Source organism: Hypanus sabinus, chromosome 27, assembly GCF_030144855.1.
Source record: "Hypanus sabinus isolate sHypSab1 chromosome 27, sHypSab1.hap1, whole genome shotgun sequence".
NCBI lineage: Eukaryota > Metazoa > Chordata > Chondrichthyes > Myliobatiformes > Dasyatidae > Hypanus > Hypanus sabinus.
Genome location: NC_082732.1, coordinates 22,899,029 through 22,918,131, shown reverse-complemented (window position 1 = coordinate 22,918,131; position 19,103 = coordinate 22,899,029). Strand labels below are relative to the sequence as shown.

Genomic DNA, 19,103 nt, shown 5'->3' with positions numbered 1-19,103 from the left:
CCACCTCCAGTACCAGTGCTCCGCACCCCTCCCATTGAGTGGAGACAGACAGCAACCCAGCTCCAGTCCCAGTACTCCCCACCCCTCCCATTGAGTGAAGACAGACAACACCCCATCTCCACTCCCACTACTCCCCACCCCTCCCATTGAGTGGAGACTGACAACACCCCAGCTCCGTTCCCAGTGCTCCCCACCCCTCCCATTGAGTGGAGACAGACAGCACCCCAGCTCCAGTCCCAGTGCTCCCCACCCCTCCCATTGTGTGGAGACAGACAACACCCCAGTTCCAGTCCCAGTGCTCCCCACCCCTCCCATTGAGTGAAGACAGACAGCACCCCAGTTCCAATCCCAGTGGTCCTCACCCCTCCCATTGCATGGAGACTGACAACACCCCAGCTCCAGTCCCAGTGCTCCCCACTCCTCCCATTCAGTGGAGGCAGACAGCAACCCAGCTCCGGTCACAGTGCTCCCCACCCCTCCCATTGAGTGGAGAAAGACAACACCCCAGCTCCGTTGCCACTGCTCCCCACCCCTCCCATTGAGTGGAGACAGACAACACCCCAGCTCCAGTCCCAGTGCTCCCCACCCCTCCCATTGAGTGGAGACAGACAACACCCCAGCTCCAGTCCTGATGCACCATCAATAACTCACACTGAGACGTAAGGCGAGATATCGGCTTTTATTGACTGAAAGAAGGAACCAGGAGTGAGTGTCTATCATACAATGTCCTGGAGACTGAGGCCGAGCGTCAGGCCGCAGATCTCCTTTATACAGGGGCCTGTGGGAGGAGCCACAGGAGCAGTCAGCAGGGGGCGTGTCCAGACAGGCACAGAGTTCACCACAAGTCCCAGTGTTCCGCACCCCTCCCAATGAGTGAAGACAGACAACACCCCAGTTCCAGTCCCAGTGTCCCCACCCCTCCCATTGAGTGCAGACAGACAACACCCCACCTCCAGTCCCAGAGCTCCCCACCCCTCCCATTCGAGTGGAGACAGACAACACCCCAGCTCCAGTCCCAGTGCTCCCCACCCCTCCCATCGAGTGGAGACAGACAACACCCCAGCTCCAGTCCCAGTGTTCCGCACCCCTCCCATCGAGTGGAGACAGACAACACCCCAGCTCCAGTCCCAGTGCTCCCCACCCCTCCCATTGAACGGAGACAGACAACACCCCAGCCCCGGTCACAGTGCTCCCCACCCCTCCCATTGAACGGAGACAGACAACACCCCAGCTCCGGTCCCAGTACTCCCCACCCCTCCCATTGAGAGAAAACAGACAACACCCCAGCTCCAGTCCCAGTGCGAATGCCCCCTCCCATTGAGTGAAATCAGACAACACCCCAGCTCCAGTCCCAGTGCTCCCCACCCCTCCCGTTGAGTGGAGAAAGACAACACCACACCTCCAGTCCCAGTGCTCCCCACCCCTCCCATCGAGTGGAGACAGACAACACCCCAGTTCCAATCTCAGTGGTCCTCACCCCTCCCATTGCATGGAGACAGACAACACCCCAGCTCCGGTCCCAGTACTCCCCACCCCTCCCATTGAGAGAAAACAGACAACACCCCAGCTCCAGTCCCAGTGCGAATGCCCCCTCCCATTGAGTGAAATCAGACAACACCCCAGCTCCAGTCCCAGTGCTCCCCACACGTCCCGTTGAGTGGAGAAAGACAATACCCCAGCTCCGGTCTCAGTGATAACCACCCCTCCCATTGAATAAAATCAGACAACACCCCAGCTCCAGTCCCAGTGCTCCCCACACCTCCCATCGAGTGGAGACAGACAACAACCCAGCTCCAGTCCCAGTACTCCCCACCCCTCCCATTGAGTGGAGACAGACAACACCCCAGCTCCAGTCCCAGTGCTCCCCACCCCTCCCATCGAGTGGAGACAGACAACACCCCAGCTCCAGTCCCAGTGTTCCGCACCCCTCCCATCGAGTGGAGACAGACAACACCCCAGCTCCAGTCCCAGTGCTCCCCACCCCTCCCATTGAACGGAGACAGACAACACCCCAGCCCCGGTCACAGTGCTCCCCACCCCTCCCATTGAACGGAGACAGACAACACCCCAGCTCCGGTCCCAGTACTCCCCACCCCTCCCATTGAGAGAAAACAGACAACACCCCAGCTCCAGTCCCAGTGCGAATGCCCCCTCCCATTGAGTGAAATCAGACAACACCCCAGCTCCAGTCCCAGTGCTCCCCACCCCTCCCGTTGAGTGGAGAAAGACAACACCACACCTCCAGTCCCAGTGCTCCCCACCCCTCCCATCGAGTGGAGACAGACAACACCCCAGTTCCAATCTCAGTGGTCCTCACCCCTCCCATTGCATGGAGACAGACAACACCCCAGCTCCGGTCCCAGTACTCCCCACCCCTCCCATTGAGAGAAAACAGACAACACCCCAGCTCCAGTCCCAGTGCGAATGCCCCCTCCCATTGAGTGAAATCAGACAACACCCCAGCTCCAGTCCCAGTGCTCCCCACACGTCCCGTTGAGTGGAGAAAGACAATACCCCAGCTCCGGTCTCAGTGATAACCACCCCTCCCATTGAATAAAATCAGACAACACCCCAGCTCCAGTCCCAGTGCTCCCCACACCTCCCATCGAGTGGAGACAGACAACAACCCAGCTCCAGTCCCAGTACTCCCCACCCCTCCCATTGAGTGGAGACAGACAACACCCCAGCTCCAGTCCCAGTGCTCCCCACCCCTCCCATCGAGTGGAGACAGACAACACCCCAGCTCCAGTCCCAGTGTTCCGCACCCCTCCCATCGAGTGGAGACAGACAACACCCCAGCTCCAGTCCCAGTGCTCCCCACCCCTCCCATTGAACGGAGACAGACAACACCCCAGCCCCGGTCACAGTGCTCCCCACCCCTCCCATTGAACGGAGACAGACAACACCCCAGCTCCGGTCCCAGTACTCCCCACCCCTCCCATTGAGAGAAAACAGACAACACCCCAGCTCCAGTCCCAGTGCGAATGCCCCCTCCCATTGAGTGAAATCAGACAACACCCCAGCTCCAGTCCCAGTGCTCCCCACCCCTCCCGTTGAGTGGAGAAAGACAACACCACACCTCCAGTCCCAGTGCTCCCCACCCCTCCCGTTGAGTGGAGACAGACAACACCCCAGCTCCAGTCCCAGTGCTCCCCACCCCTGCCATTCAGTGGAGGCAGACAGCAACCCAGCTCCAGTCCCAGTGCTCCCCACCCCTCCCATTGATTGGAGACAGACAACACCCCAGCTCCAGTCCCAGTGCTCCGACACCTCCCATTGAGTGGAGACAGACAACACCACACCTCCAGTCCCAGTGCTCCCCACCCCTCCCATCGAGTGGAGACAGACAACACCCCAGTTCCAATCTCAGTGGTCCTCACCCCTCCCATTGCATGGAGACAGACAACACCCCAGCTCCGGTCCCAGTACTCCCCACCCCTCCCATTGAGAGAAAACAGACAACACCCCAGCTCCAGTCCCAGTGCGAATGCCCCCTCCCATTGAGTGAAATCAGACAACACCCCAGCTCCAGTCCCAGTGCTCCCCACACGTCCCGTTGAGTGGAGAAAGACAATACCCCAGCTCCGGTCTCAGTGATAACCACCCCTCCCATTGAATAAAATCAGACAACACCCCAGCTCCAGTCCCAGTGCTCCCCACACCTCCCATCGAGTGGAGACAGACAACACCCCAGCTCCAGTCCCAGTGCTCCGCACCCCTCCCATCGAGTGGAGACAGACAACACCCCAGTTCCAATCTCAGTGGTCCTCACCCCTCCCATTGCATGGAGACTGACAACACCCCAGCTCCAGTCCCAGTGCGAATGCCCCCTCCCATTGAGTGAAATCAGACAACACCCCAGCTCCAGTCCCAGTGCTCCCCACACGTCCCATTGCATGGAGACTGACAACACCGCAGCTCCAGTCCCAGTGCTCCCCACCCCTCCCATTGAGTGGAGACAGACAACACCCCACCTCCAGTCCCAGTGCTCCCCACACCTCCAGTTGAGTGGAGACAGACAGCACCCCAGCTCCAGTCCCAGTGCTCCCCTCCCCTCCCATCGAGTGGAGACAGACAACACCCCAGCTCCAGTCCCAGTGCTCCGCACCCCTCCCATTGAGTGGAGACAGACAACACCCCAGCTCCAGTCCCAGTGCTCCCCACCCCTCCCGTTGAGTGCAGACAGACAACACCCCAGCTCCAGTCCCAGTGCTCCCCACCCCTCCCATTGAACGGAGACAGACAACACCCCAGCTCCGGTCCCAGTACTCCCCACCCCTCCCATTGAGAGAAAACAGACAACACCCCAGCTCCAGTCCCAGTACGAATGCCCCCTCCCATTGAGTGAAATCAGACGACACCCCAGCTCTAGTCCTAGTGCTCCCCACACGTCCCGTTGAGTGGAGAAAGACAACACCCCAGCTCCGGTCTCAGTGATAACCACCCCTCCCAATGAATAAAATCAGACAACACCCCACCTCCAGTCCCAGTGCTCCCCACACGTCCTGTTGAGTGGAGAAAGACAACACCCCAGCTCCGGTCTCAGTGATAACCACCCCTCCCAATGAATAAAATCAGACAACACCCCACCTCCAGTACCAGTGCTCCGCACCCCTCCCATTGAGTGGAGACAGACAGCAACCCAGCTCCAGTCCCAGTACTCCCCACCCCTCCCATTGAGTGAAGACAGACAACACCCCATCTCCACTCCCACTACTCCCCACCCCTCCCATTGAGTGGAGACTGACAACACCCCAGCTCCGTTCCCAGTGCTCCCCACCCCTCCCATTGAGTGGAGACAGACAGCACCCCAGCTCCAGTCCCAGTGCTCCCCACCCCTCCCATTGTGTGGAGACAGACAACACCCCAGTTCCAGTCCCAGTGCTCCCCACCCCTCCCATTGAGTGAAGACAGACAGCACCCCAGTTCCAATCCCAGTGGTCCTCACCCCTCCCATTGCATGGAGACTGACAACACCCCAGCTCCAGTCCCAGTGCTCCCCACTCCTCCCATTCAGTGGAGGCAGACAGCAACCCAGCTCCGGTCACAGTGCTCCCCACCCCTCCCATTGAGTGGAGAAAGACAACACCCCAGCTCCGTTGCCACTGCTCCCCACCCCTCCCATTGAGTGGAGACAGACAACACCCCAGCTCCAGTCCCAGTGCTCCCCACCCCTCCCATTGAGTGGAGACAGACAACACCCCAGCTCCAGTCCTGATGCACCATCAATAACTCACACTGAGACGTAAGGCGAGATATCGGCTTTTATTGACTGAAAGAAGGAACCAGGAGTGAGTGTCTATCATACAATGTCCTGGAGACTGAGGCCGAGCGTCAGGCCGCAGATCTCCTTTATACAGGGGCCTGTGGGAGGAGCCACAGGAGCAGTCAGCAGGGGGCGTGTCCAGACAGGCACAGAGTTCACCACAAGTCCCAGTGTTCCGCACCCCTCCCAATGAGTGAAGACAGACAACACCCCAGTTCCAGTCCCAGTGTCCCCACCCCTCCCATTGAGTGCAGACAGACAACACCCCACCTCCAGTCCCAGAGCTCCCCACCCCTCCCATTCGAGTGGAGACAGACAACACCCCAGCTCCAGTCCCAGTGCTCCCCACCCCTCCCATCGAGTGGAGACAGACAACACCCCAGCTCCAGTCCCAGTGTTCCGCACCCCTCCCATCGAGTGGAGACAGACAACACCCCAGCTCCAGTCCCAGTGCTCCCCACCCCTCCCATTGAACGGAGACAGACAACACCCCAGCCCCGGTCACAGTGCTCCCCACCCCTCCCATTGAACGGAGACAGACAACACCCCAGCTCCGGTCCCAGTACTCCCCACCCCTCCCATTGAGAGAAAACAGACAACACCCCAGCTCCAGTCCCAGTGCGAATGCCCCCTCCCATTGAGTGAAATCAGACAACACCCCAGCTCCAGTCCCAGTGCTCCCCACCCCTCCCGTTGAGTGGAGAAAGACAACACCACACCTCCAGTCCCAGTGCTCCCCACCCCTCCCATCGAGTGGAGACAGACAACACCCCAGTTCCAATCTCAGTGGTCCTCACCCCTCCCATTGCATGGAGACAGACAACACCCCAGCTCCGGTCCCAGTACTCCCCACCCCTCCCATTGAGAGAAAACAGACAACACCCCAGCTCCAGTCCCAGTGCGAATGCCCCCTCCCATTGAGTGAAATCAGACAACACCCCAGCTCCAGTCCCAGTGCTCCCCACACGTCCCGTTGAGTGGAGAAAGACAATACCCCAGCTCCGGTCTCAGTGATAACCACCCCTCCCATTGAATAAAATCAGACAACACCCCAGCTCCAGTCCCAGTGCTCCCCACACCTCCCATCGAGTGGAGACAGACAACAACCCAGCTCCAGTCCCAGTACTCCCCACCCCTCCCATTGAGTGGAGACAGACAACACCCCAGCTCCAGTCCCAGTGCTCCCCACCCCTCCCATCGAGTGGAGACAGACAACACCCCAGCTCCAGTCCCAGTGTTCCGCACCCCTCCCATCGAGTGGAGACAGACAACACCCCAGCTCCAGTCCCAGTGCTCCCCACCCCTCCCATTGAACGGAGACAGACAACACCCCAGCCCCGGTCACAGTGCTCCCCACCCCTCCCATTGAACGGAGACAGACAACACCCCAGCTCCGGTCCCAGTACTCCCCACCCCTCCCATTGAGAGAAAACAGACAACACCCCAGCTCCAGTCCCAGTGCGAATGCCCCCTCCCATTGAGTGAAATCAGACAACACCCCAGCTCCAGTCCCAGTGCTCCCCACCCCTCCCGTTGAGTGGAGAAAGACAACACCACACCTCCAGTCCCAGTGCTCCCCACCCCTCCCATCGAGTGGAGACAGACAACACCCCAGTTCCAATCTCAGTGGTCCTCACCCCTCCCATTGCATGGAGACAGACAACACCCCAGCTCCGGTCCCAGTACTCCCCACCCCTCCCATTGAGAGAAAACAGACAACACCCCAGCTCCAGTCCCAGTGCGAATGCCCCCTCCCATTGAGTGAAATCAGACAACACCCCAGCTCCAGTCCCAGTGCTCCCCACACGTCCCGTTGAGTGGAGAAAGACAATACCCCAGCTCCGGTCTCAGTGATAACCACCCCTCCCATTGAATAAAATCAGACAACACCCCAGCTCCAGTCCCAGTGCTCCCCACACCTCCCATCGAGTGGAGACAGACAACAACCCAGCTCCAGTCCCAGTACTCCCCACCCCTCCCATTGAGTGGAGACAGACAACACCCCAGCTCCAGTCCCAGTGCTCCCCACCCCTCCCATCGAGTGGAGACAGACAACACCCCAGCTCCAGTCCCAGTGTTCCGCACCCCTCCCATCGAGTGGAGACAGACAACACCCCAGCTCCAGTCCCAGTGCTCCCCACCCCTCCCATTGAACGGAGACAGACAACACCCCAGCCCCGGTCACAGTGCTCCCCACCCCTCCCATTGAACGGAGACAGACAACACCCCAGCTCCGGTCCCAGTACTCCCCACCCCTCCCATTGAGAGAAAACAGACAACACCCCAGCTCCAGTCCCAGTGCGAATGCCCCCTCCCATTGAGTGAAATCAGACAACACCCCAGCTCCAGTCCCAGTGCTCCCCACCCCTCCCGTTGAGTGGAGAAAGACAACACCACACCTCCAGTCCCAGTGCTCCCCACCCCTCCCGTTGAGTGGAGACAGACAACACCCCAGCTCCAGTCCCAGTGCTCCCCACCCCTGCCATTCAGTGGAGGCAGACAGCAACCCAGCTCCAGTCCCAGTGCTCCCCACCCCTCCCATTGATTGGAGACAGACAACACCCCAGCTCCAGTCCCAGTGCTCCGACACCTCCCATTGAGTGGAGACAGACAACACCACACCTCCAGTCCCAGTGCTCCCCACCCCTCCCATCGAGTGGAGACAGACAACACCCCAGTTCCAATCTCAGTGGTCCTCACCCCTCCCATTGCATGGAGACAGACAACACCCCAGCTCCGGTCCCAGTACTCCCCACCCCTCCCATTGAGAGAAAACAGACAACACCCCAGCTCCAGTCCCAGTGCGAATGCCCCCTCCCATTGAGTGAAATCAGACAACACCCCAGCTCCAGTCCCAGTGCTCCCCACACGTCCCGTTGAGTGGAGAAAGACAATACCCCAGCTCCGGTCTCAGTGATAACCACCCCTCCCATTGAATAAAATCAGACAACACCCCAGCTCCAGTCCCAGTGCTCCCCACACCTCCCATCGAGTGGAGACAGACAACACCCCAGCTCCAGTCCCAGTGCTCCGCACCCCTCCCATCGAGTGGAGACAGACAACACCCCAGTTCCAATCTCAGTGGTCCTCACCCCTCCCATTGCATGGAGACTGACAACACCCCAGCTCCAGTCCCAGTGCGAATGCCCCCTCCCATTGAGTGAAATCAGACAACACCCCAGCTCCAGTCCCAGTGCTCCCCACACGTCCCATTGCATGGAGACTGACAACACCGCAGCTCCAGTCCCAGTGCTCCCCACCCCTCCCATTGAGTGGAGACAGACAACACCCCAGCTCCAGTCCCAGTGCGAATGCCCCCTCCCATTGAGTGAAATCAGACAACACCCCAGCTCCAGTCCCAGTGCTCCCCTCCCCTCCCATCGAGTGGAGACAGACAACACCCCAGCTCCAGTCCCAGTGCTCCGCACCCCTCCCATTGAGTGGAGACAGACAACACCCCAGCTCCAGTCCCAGTGCTCCCCACCCCTCCCATTGAACGGAGACAGACAACACCCCAGCTCCGGTCCCAGTACTCCCCACCCCTCCCATTGAGAGAAAACAGACAACACCCCAGCTCCAGTCCCAGTACGAATGCCCCCTCCCATTGAGTGAAATCAGACGACACCCCAGCTCTAGTCCCAGTGCTCCCCACACGTCCCGTTGAGTGGAGAAAGACAACACCCCAGCTCCGGTCTCAGTGATAACCACCCCTCCCAATGAATAAAATCAGACAACACCCCACCTCCAGTCCCAGTGCTCCCCACACGTCCCGTTGAGTGGAGAAAGACAACACCCCAGCTCCGGTCTCAGTGATAACCACCCCTCCCAATGAATAAAATCAGACAACACCCCACCTCCAGTACCAGTGCTCCGCACCCCTCCCATTGAGTGGAGACAGACAGCACCCCAGCTCCAGTCCCAGTGCTCCCCACCCCTGCCATTCAGTGGAGGCAGACAGCAACCCAGCTGCAGTCCCAGTACTCCCCACCCCTCCCATTGAGTGAAGACAGACAACACCCCATCTCCACTCCCACTACTCCCCACCCCTCCCATTGAGTGGAGACTGACAACACCCCAGCTCCGTTCCCAGTGCTCCCCACCCCTCCCATTGAGTGGAGACAGACAGCACCCCAGCTCCAGTCCCAGTGCTCCCCACCCCTCCCATTGTGTGGAGACAGACAACACCCCAGTTCCAGTCCCAGTGCTCCCCACCCCTCCCATTGAGTGAAGACAGACAACACCCCAGTTCCAATCCCAGTGGTCCTCACCCCTCCCATTGCATGGAGACTGACAACACCCCAGCTCCAGTCCCAGTGCTCCCCACCCCTCCCATTGAGTGGAGACAGACAACACCCCACCTCCAGTCCCAGTGCTCCCCACCCCTCCAGTTGAGTGGAGACAGACAGCACCCCAGCTCCAGTCCCAGTGCTCCCCCCCATCAAGTGAAGACAGACAACACCCTAGCTCCAGTCCCAATGATCCCCCCTCCCATCGAGTGAAGACAGACAACACCCCAGCTCCAGTCCCAGTGTGAACGCCCCCTCCCATTGAGTAAAATCAGACAACACCCCAGCTCCAGTCCCAGTGCTCCCCACACCTCCAGTTGAGTGGAGACAGATATACCCCAGCTCCAGTCCCAGTGCTCCCCACCCCTGCCATTCAGTGGAGGCAGACAGCAACCCAGCTCCAGTCCCAGTACTCCCCACCCCTCCCATTGATTGGAGACAGACAACACCCCAGCTCCGGTCCCAGTGCGAACGCCCCCTCCCATTGAGTAAAATCAGACAACACCCCATCTCCACTCCCAGTACTCCCCACCCCTCCCATTGAGTGGAGACAGACAACGCCCCAGCTCCAGTCCCAGTGCACTCCGCACCTCCCATTGAATGGAGACAGACAACACCCCAGCTCCAGTCCCAGTGCGAATGCCCCCTCCCATTGAGTAAAATCAGACAACACCCCAGCTCCAGTCCCAGTGCTCCCCACCCCTCCCATTCAGTGGAGACAGTCAGCACCCCAGCTCCAGTCCCAGTGCTCCCCACCCCTCCCATTGAGTGGATACAGACAACACTCCAGCTCCGGTCACAGTGTGCTCCCCTCCCCTCCCATTGAGTTGAGACAGACTACACCCCAGCTCCGTTCCCAGTGCTCCCCACAAATCCCATTGAGTGGAGACAGACAATACCTCAGCTCCGGTCCCAGTGCTCCCCGCCCCTCCCATTGAGTGGAGACAGACAACACCCCAGTTCCAATCCCAGTGGTCCTCACCCCTCCCATTGCATGGAGACGGACAACACCCCAGCTCCAGTCCCAGTGCTCCCCCCCTCCCATTGAGTGGAGACAGGCAGCACCCCAGCTCTAGTTCCAGTGCTCCCCACCCCTCCCATCGAGTGAAGACAGACAACACCCCAGCTCCGGTCCCAGTGCTCCCCCCTCCCATTTAGTAAAGACAGACAACACCCCAGCTCCAGTCCCAGTGCTCCCCACTCCTCCCATTGAGTGGAGACAGACAACACGCCAGCTCCGTTCCCAGTGCTGCCCACCCATCCCATTGAGTGGAGACAGACAACACCCCAGCTCCGTTCCCAGTGCTCCCCACCGCTCCCATTGAGTGGAGACAGTCAACACCCCAGCTCCATTCCCAGTGCTCCCCACCGCTCCCATTGAGTGGAGACGGACAGCACCCCAGCTCCGTTCCCAGTGCTCCCCACCCCTCCCATTGAGTGGAGACAGACAACACCCCAGCTCCAGTCCCAGTGCTCCCCACCCCTCCCATTGAGTGGAGACAGACAACACCCCAGCTCTGTTCCCAGTGCTCCCCACCCCTCCCATTGAGTGGAGACAGACAACACCCCAGCTCTGTTCCCAGTGCTCCCCACCCCTCCCATTGAGTGGAGACAGACAACACCCCAGCTCCAGTCCCAGTGCTGCCCACCCATCCCATTGAGTGGAGACAGACAACACCCCAGCTCCAGTCCCAGTGCTCCCCACCCCTCCCATTGAGTGGAGACAGACAACACCCCAGCTCCAGTCCCAGTGCTCCCCACCCCTCCCATTCAGTGGAGACAGACAACACCCCAGCTCCGGTTCCAGTGCTCCCCACCCCTCTAATTGTGAGGAGACAGACAACACCCCAGCTCCGGTTCCAGTGCTCCCCACCACTCCCTTCGATTCTTATTATGCATCATAACTAATCTGCTTGCTTTCCTGCTGACAGCAGCAGTTGTTTGCCAACTTAAAGATTGTTCTGACTGGGCAAAGTTGAGTCTTTGAGCAGATTTTAGTTAGTTCTTCACATCCAGAAAAGTCCCACTCTCCAATGTAACATTCTGACGTAACTACCGTAATTTGAGGCTATTGTTAGGTGGGGTTTCATATTTTACAATTTCTGTACTCTTTTGCTTTTCCTACCCATGAGCAATGCTGTTGACACCAATAAAGTCCACAACAAGCTCTGGCGTCCATAACAATTAAATTCTCTGAAGTGATGATCACTTTAGAGGCCATCACTATGAGGTCGCAAGCGGTAAATTTCATTAGTTTTATATAAAGTTTCTCTTTTTTTTGTAGATGCAGAGGACATTTATTATGAAGATCACTCTTCCAATGGGTCTCAAGGTTTTTACTCTCTCAGCATTGAAGGACCTTGCACTTTGGTAACTCCGATCACACCGGCTGTGGACAGCCCAGCTGGCGAGCCAGTGCAAATAGACATGGCCACCCTCGACCCTGCTCACAATGCCTCGCCCGCTGCAACCTTGTCTCACGAGCCTCCAAACTGCTTGTACCTTCCGGAAGCCAGCTCCTGTGGGGGGGATTTGCACAGGACACTAGGACAGAGCACTGGAAGCCACCATCCCCATTCACACTCCAGCAACAACAGCTCACTCATCGAAGATGACGTATTTTATAATTAGCCTTACCGTGCCAGGGACTTACGGTCGGAAGCCGCACTGCTGGACAAGGATGCTTTCTGCTTCGTTATTCAAAATGGGACTGTCGTTGTTCTACTCCATTTTAACACTGTGTATGTGTGGTGTGCGTGTGTGTGTGTGTGTGTGTGTGTGTGTGCGCGCATGCACATGTGTATGCATGTGTGTATGTATCACATTCATCGGGGTATAGGATGATTAAATAACATGACACAACAATTGACCTCTTAGTCCCAGCGTTGAGCAGGAGAGGAAGTCTGTGTTTGCCCTCCAGTGGCCCCTCTTGGAGGAAAAGGGACTTATTGCCCTCCACAGTCACATCCGCACCACGCCTTGAAATCTGAAGGGACACCTGGTGTCGTCAAACTCCCGGCAGAACTTGCAGGATGATGTCCAGGCTCACACATTAGGAATAACCATCTTGGTAAGAAACAGAAGGCATCGAGGGTAGAAAACTAGAAAATGTCCTCGCTTTGCTCGAGTATAACACTGTGGTGATACAGAGCACCCCACTTTGGTGATAAGGATTTATCGCCTGTCTTATTCTTAACATTACAGCTCTATCTAAACTTGGCCCAGCCCTCTGGTGAAGTATTAAAAAAGAAAAGGTTTATGTTGCTGTTCTTCTTTTCAGTTTTTAGATGCACTTTTCCCCCTCAGGTATTATTCATCCAATAGCTCTTTGAATGATGTGTTATTCCTCCCGGTCACGCAATGCATAAAACATTGTCACGAGGACATGTGGTCAATGTCTCAGAGGCAGCCGTGATACTATTTTGTCTTTGTCGTGTGGAATGTACGTGGAATCTATCACAATCAAGAAAAAGAAAAGAATTAAAACATTTAAATGTATTAAATGGATTACTCTGTCAGTCGTATTGTATGCCTTTAACATTCTGCGACCCACCTAAGATGTGAACGCTTTGGGGAAAAGGTGGGATGGTTTGGAAGAGGCAGCTGGAATGTCACATCTGAAAACGCACAGGCTGTGCGTTCTGTTGTGGGTTCAGGCAGAAAGGTAGCACCGTCTGCTGATGACAGAGATCACTCTCCGAAAGTGCGTGGGGCTTGCTCCGTTTGTAATAACAGCAAGGAAACACTTGTTAGACTGATGGGGGTTGCAACTGCCGGGAGGTGAACGACTGCCCGCTTTTCCACTTGCCTCTTCTTTTCTCGTCAACTGCCCATCACCTCTCCCTGATGTCCCTCCTTCTTTACCTTTCTCCCATGGTCCACTCTCCTATCGGATTGCTTCTTCTTCAGCCCTTTACCTTTTCCACCAATCACCTCCCAGCTTCCTCCCCCTCCCATCCACCTCGCTTCACCTTTCACCTTCTGGCTCGTGCTCCTTCCCGCCCTTATTCTGGCTCCCTCTTCCCTCTTTCCGGTCCTGATGAAGGATGTCGGCCTGAAACGTTGACTGTTTATTCCTTTCCTTAGAAGCTGCCTGGCCTGCTGAGTTTCTCCAGCATCTTGTGCGCGTTAATCTGACTATATACCCTGTCTGTGCCTCTCATTGTTTATATACCTCTATCAGTTCTTTCCTCAGTCTCCTTTAATCCAGGGCCAAGCCCAACCCATCCAATCTCTTCCCATAACTAGAGTCCTCCATTCCAGGCAACATCCTGGCAAATCTCCTCTGCACTCTCTCCGATGTAACCATATCCTTCCTGTAATATGACCGTAAGTCGACGCAATACTCCAATGCAAGTTGCAACAAATGCTCCAACTTTTATATGCCCTGACCTAGGAAGACAAGAATGCAATACGTCTTCTTCAGCACCTAGCTACTGGTGTTGCCTCCCTCAGGGAACTATGGCCCCTCCATTTAATCGATGTCCAACCACTATTGCAGCAAGAATGTCTCAGGGTTTTCAGAAACGTACTTTCAGGCCAAATATTTGTAAGGAAATGGTCGGGTGAGTGAAAGCTTGGAAACTGAATGCAGAGCCACCAGTGATAGAGCCATTAACGTCAGGCACAAGCGAGTGACTGGAGCTACAGGTGCCTCAGAAGGGCTGAATGATGTTTCAAACACAGTTACTGAGAAACTAGGAGTTAGGAAACAAAGGAGATGACAGTATAAAATCACACTAGTTCAACAAGGAGTGGACTGACAGATGATTGTGAACTAGAATCTTGCATTGTACAATCCCAATTTGAACACAGACGGACATAACATGAAAGGCACAATGAGGGTAATCAGCCCTGGTCAGGTGTCTTACCATCTGCCAATCTGAAGGATGGACTAACTTGGGTTTAAGTGATAACAGTTCAGCAGACCCTGGGCAGGGGTAGACCATAATTTGCTTTTGACATCAGTTCTAACTTCACCTTTCCTTATGTAAAGCAAATTTCTTAGAAAACAAGAAATTTTCATACTGAATGTTAAAATTAAATTATTATAGTTCCCCCCCCCCACCAAAAAAACTAATTAGGCAACTTGCCTAATTCTTATCATTTAATTTTTAAAATATTTTATATTAGTGATGGTTCACAACTCATTTTGTTGTAGGAATCAGTGTATATTTAAATGTTTTGGAATGTAATTGTGTATTTGTGAGGACACACGACCTTTGGGTGTTTACCAGTAGTGAACATCTGTGTACTGCACGGAACGTCTTGTTAAAATAATGTCAGCACAAGATTGCAGGATGGCCTGAAAAAATAGCACATGTTTCTTCCCTTCGGCGGTAACTACGACTTGACTGGGATGCGCCCATTTGCCAGGTCTTCAATCACTTTCTTTAGCTGAGAGAAAAGAGAGGTTTCAGTTACTGTAGCCCGCAGCACGGTGAGCGACATCACAAGAGCACCTGAATACGAAAAGCGACCGCACAATCCCGAGCAATGGCGCGAGGGCCTGTCAAAGTCGTGCAAGAAAGGAGCTTCATTTGACCCTCTCCACCCATGCTACCCAAAATCCCAGCTCTTTTCCATAACTGGAAGTTTGATAGGAAGTATCCGTCTGATATAACCATTAGTGCAGGGAGGCCAGAGACCATCTTAGAACAGGGGTTCCCAACCTGGGCTCCATGGACCCCTCGGTTAATGGTATGGGTCCATGGTATATAAAAAAAAGGTTGGGACCACACACACACTCACACACACACACACACACACTCACACACACACACACACACACACACACACACACACACACACACACACACACACACACACACACACACACACACACACACACACACACACACTGCTGAAGGAACTCAGCAGGCCAAGCAGCGTCTACAGAAAGGAATAAAGAGTCGACGTTTCGGGCCGAGACCTTTCTTCAGGATCCCCAGTGTGACCTGTTGAGCTCCTCCAGTACTTTGTGTTACTCTGGATTTCCACCATCTGCAGAACCTCTTATGTTAGAGATCTTTCAGGGAGAGATGCAGGTGCAAATTAATTTTCAGCTAGGGAGAACTGTCCGCACAGTGTTAGTCCTAAAGGTTTTGTATTGCTGCAATAGGAATTTATAGATAGCACAGTACTTTTATAAAATCCTTACTATTCCAATATCTGCCTTGCTTGCTTGTATTCCAATAATGAGTGCAGCACTGAAGAAACCACTATGTTTTTTTTAAAAATCCTAGCTTTTTATAGTACCGGGTATGCTGCAGAGAAATGGACAAGTGATACACAGACCTGCCAAACAAGCAGATTGCGCTTATTTATTGGCTCACCCACGAGCAACACAGTGGGTGAAGTCCCTGCCTCAAAGCTCCAGCAATTCGGGTGCCGTCTGTGCGTGGAGTTTGCGTGTCCTCCCTGTGAGTGCCTGGTTTTACCCCGGGGGCTCCGGTTCCCTCCTGCATCTCAAGGTCGTGCTGGTGGAAGGTTAACTGGCCTCCGCAAACCACACCCGATTTGCAGGCGAGTGTTAGAGAGGTGGTGGGAGCGCGTGGAGAATAAAACGCGATTAATAGAAACGTGTCCTTGATAGTGAATGCAGACCCAGTCGGCCAAAGACCCTGTTTCTAAGCTGGATGACTCTAACTCGCTGGTGGTCGACCTTAGTGTACTGGTTTTAGTTGGTGCATGTGTCTTTGAAATGTTAATATTTGGGGTTCTTTCCTGTTGGTCTTGCTGCCACAGGAAGGTGGTGGGACAGGGTGCAAAAATTCTTCATTTGATCCTCAGAGGAACCAAACTCCTCCTGAACAGAACTGTGCCCCTCCTCCCCTTCTTACCCCATCCCTGACATATTTAGTTGTTTGTCTGTTCTGCATCTCCCTCTGGTGCTCCCCCCCACTCCTTTCTTTCTCCTGAGGCCTCCCGTCCCATGATCCTTTCCCTTCTCCAGCTCTGTATCACTTTCGCCAATCACCTTTCCAGCTCTCCATCCCACCCCCTCCGGTCTTCTCCTATCATTTCGCATTTCCCCCTCCCCCCACTACTTTCAAATCTCTTACTATCTTTCCTTTCGGTTAGTCCTGACGAAGGGTCTTGGCCCGAAACGTTGACAGTGCTTCTCCCTATAGATGCTGCCTGGCCTGCTGTGTTCTACCAGCATTTTGTGTGTGTTGTTGCTGATCTAATAGAACGGCAACAAACTTAAAAGGCAAATTGGTCAACAGTTAAAGCTATGGTCGCACAGGTCTAATCCTGGCCTCTGATACCTTGTGTCCTTAAAGCCATGTTCTCAGCACTTAGCACATCTGCGTCATACCCCATACCTGCACAAGAATAAAACTGGTGCACAATGTTTCAAAGTTACACATGAACTTACTTTAAAGTTCTAATTATCTTTCCTAGTCATGTCTTACCTCATCTCTGGTTACAAAGCCAACAACCCTGCCTGCCGAAATGACAAACGTGTGTTGAAGGACAAGAAGTTCAAACAGTTTATGGGCCTGAAAATAGATTGGATGTTTTAATATTTCTCAGTACAATTTCCATACCATTCCTATTTATTATTACTGCAGGTGGCACCTGGCTGTTAAAGATAGAAAGTGATGGCTGATTGCAAACCACTTAACACATTAATCAAGCCCCAGCTAAATTGTGTGATGAATTTCAAAACGTTTGCAGCTTAATTTCAGACAAGACAGGCATAATTTGCAGAAAAGTAATATTTACCTCTCTTAAATGTAATAGTAATTCAAAAACCAGTCAGTATATTTTTTTAGGGAGCCGAACAGCCTAATGTGTACATTGAATATCCAAATGCACTCATACCTGCCTTTGCTGCGTAATCATTTTTAATAATGTTTCAAAACACTTCAATCATGCCTGCAGAGTGTTTTAGTAAGAGATTATTAGGTTCTTTATCAATCTATATCCTTGGTGCCAGTTATGAATAACTCGAATTTCTAACGGGTTACAGACGTGTCGGTAACATTGCCAATCTAATCCATTTGTACTGTTGCATTGGGACCATCATTCTGGCCCGTACTAGATGACATTCACCTCTGCCCCAGTCCAGGGAGGGGATTGGCTTGGACTGCAGGGTCTATGCAGAAGCAGATGATGATGGAGTCTGGAATTGAGTGAGTCAATAACTAAAGGTCAAAATACATTTTATTAGCAAAGTATGCATAAATTATACAAACTTCAGATTCGTCTGCTTATAGGCAGCCACACAACAAGAAACCCGAAAGAGCCAATGTGGTGAGAGAGAGCAAGACAGAGAAAGAGAGAGAGAGAGAGAGAGTGAGAGAGAGAGAGAGAGAGAGAGAGAGAGTGAGAGAGAGAGAGAGCGCGAGAGAGAGAGCGAGACAGTGAGAGAGAGTGAGAGAGAGAGAGTGAGAGAGAGAGTGAGAGAGAGAGTGAGTGAGAGAGAGTGAGAGAGAGCGAGAGAGAGAGAGAGTGAGAGAGAGTGAGAGAGAGAGTGAGTGAGAGAGAGTGAGAGAGAGAGTGAGTGAGACAGAGAGAGTGAGAGAGTGAGACAGAGAGAGAGTGAGTAAGTGAGAGAGAGAGTGAGAGAGAGAGAGAGAGTGAGAGAGAGAGAGAGAGAGTGAGAGAGAGAGAGTGAGAGAGTGAGAGAGAGAGAGTGAGTGAGACAGAGAGAGTGAGAGAGTGAGACAGAGAGAGAGAGAGAGTGAGAGAGAGTGAGAGAGAGAGGGGGGGGAATCAAATCAAATCAGATCAGATCACAGAAACAGTAAAGCAAGCATCAGCATTCAGAATGAAACTGAGTCAGTGAGGCCGAAGCTCAGAGCAGCCCTGATCGCCTGGAGTCTCAGTCCATCACACAGAGGAGTCTCAGTCCATCACACAGAGGAGTCTCAGTCCATCACAAGCAAGAAAGATGCAGGCTGGGCCAGTGAAAAGTGGCCAATACAACATTACAAATGGATTAATTTGGCAATGTTAGTGATACGTCTCTACTGGCTAAAAACTTCAGTTTTTCATCCCAGGCAGCAAGGGATGTAGATCGATAAAGAACTCAATATTCTCTAAGTAAAGCACTCAAGAGGTCATGATCTAAATGTTCTGAAGCATTATAAAAAGTGATGATGTAGAATAATGCAGGTAGGAGTGTATTTGGATATGGGAGCAGATGGATAGTCCAAACTATGGTTGTATAGTCTGCGCAATGGTTGTATAGTCTGCGCAATGGTTGTATAGTCCGAACAATGGTTGTATTGTCCGAGCTACGGTTGTATAGTCCGAGACCTGGCTGCATAGACCTGATTACAGAACGTGCAGTTTCCATTATATTGCAAACGAAGTAGGGTGCTGCACATTCACAAATGGCAGCATCTAGGTAGTGTTCGTCACCATTATGTGCCGTGTGGTTTGACTTGGGCGATCATAGTCTTTAGCCATGATTGTTCTTGGCAAATTTTTCTGCAGACTTGGTTTGCCATTTTGCCTTCTTCTGGGCAGTGTCTTTACAAGATGGGCGACCCCAGCCATTATCAATACTCTTCACAGATTGACTGCCTGGCGTCAGT

General features: G+C 53.9%; 3 protein-coding genes and 1 long non-coding RNA gene across 9 annotated transcripts in view; 1 reads left to right on the top strand and 3 right to left on the bottom strand.

The window, feature by feature from the left end:
• The window catches only part of fam131c (family with sequence similarity 131 member C), a 41,839-nt gene extending 29,433 nt beyond the window's left edge, over positions 1-12,406 (top strand). Inside the window, exon 7 of the mRNA XM_059951942.1 lies at positions 11,837-12,406. Coding sequence (XP_059807925.1) covers positions 11,837-12,183 — 347 coding nt within the window. The 3' untranslated portion in view covers positions 12,184-12,406. The remainder of the gene's footprint in view (positions 1-11,836) is intronic.
• On the bottom strand, positions 665-4,166 carry LOC132382076 (uncharacterized). The gene is made up of 2 exons (XR_009508194.1): positions 3,080-4,166; positions 665-3,023 (listed from the first exon to the last, which is right to left on the bottom strand). It is a non-coding gene; the product is annotated as an uncharacterized LOC132382076 (long non-coding RNA).
• LOC132381960 (uncharacterized) lies at positions 4,463-10,936 on the bottom strand. Its single transcript, XM_059951662.1, has 3 exons — positions 9,009-10,936; positions 8,612-8,728; positions 4,463-4,505 (listed from the first exon to the last, which is right to left on the bottom strand). The coding sequence occupies exons 1-3, from the start codon at positions 9,812-9,814 to the stop codon at positions 4,463-4,465; spliced, it is 966 nt and encodes a 321-aa protein (XP_059807645.1). The 5' UTR covers positions 9,815-10,936.
• A 242-nt stretch (positions 12,407-12,648) lies between the features above and the next one.
• The window catches only part of clcnk (chloride channel K), a 63,027-nt gene continuing 56,572 nt past the window's right edge, over positions 12,649-19,103 (bottom strand). For 4 of the 6 annotated variants that reach the window (XM_059951936.1, XM_059951935.1, XM_059951937.1 and 1 more), the window contains 2 exons: positions 16,971-17,057; positions 13,012-14,949 (listed from right to left, as the gene is read on the bottom strand). In XM_059951936.1, the coding sequence (XP_059807919.1) occupies positions 14,896-14,949; positions 16,971-17,057 (141 nt within the window). In that variant the 3' untranslated portion in view covers positions 13,012-14,895. The other 2 variants (XR_009508196.1, XR_009508195.1) reach the window with 2 other exon arrangements.

Excerpts from the sequence above, each read along its gene's own strand:
- LOC132381960 (XM_059951662.1), bottom strand. The coding sequence starts at position 9,814 with ATGGGAGGGGGCGTTCACACTGGGACTGGAGCTGGGGTGTTGTCTGTC. Across the intron at positions 8,729-9,008 it reads GGGGAGCACTGGGACTGGAG|CTGGGGTGTTGTCTGTCTCC; the intron begins GTGGGGTGTTGT and ends CTGGGACTGGAG. Across the intron at positions 4,506-8,611 it reads GCACTGGGACTGGAGCTGGG|GACGTGTGGGGAGCACTGGG; the intron begins GTGTTGTCTGAT and ends TCCACTCAACAG.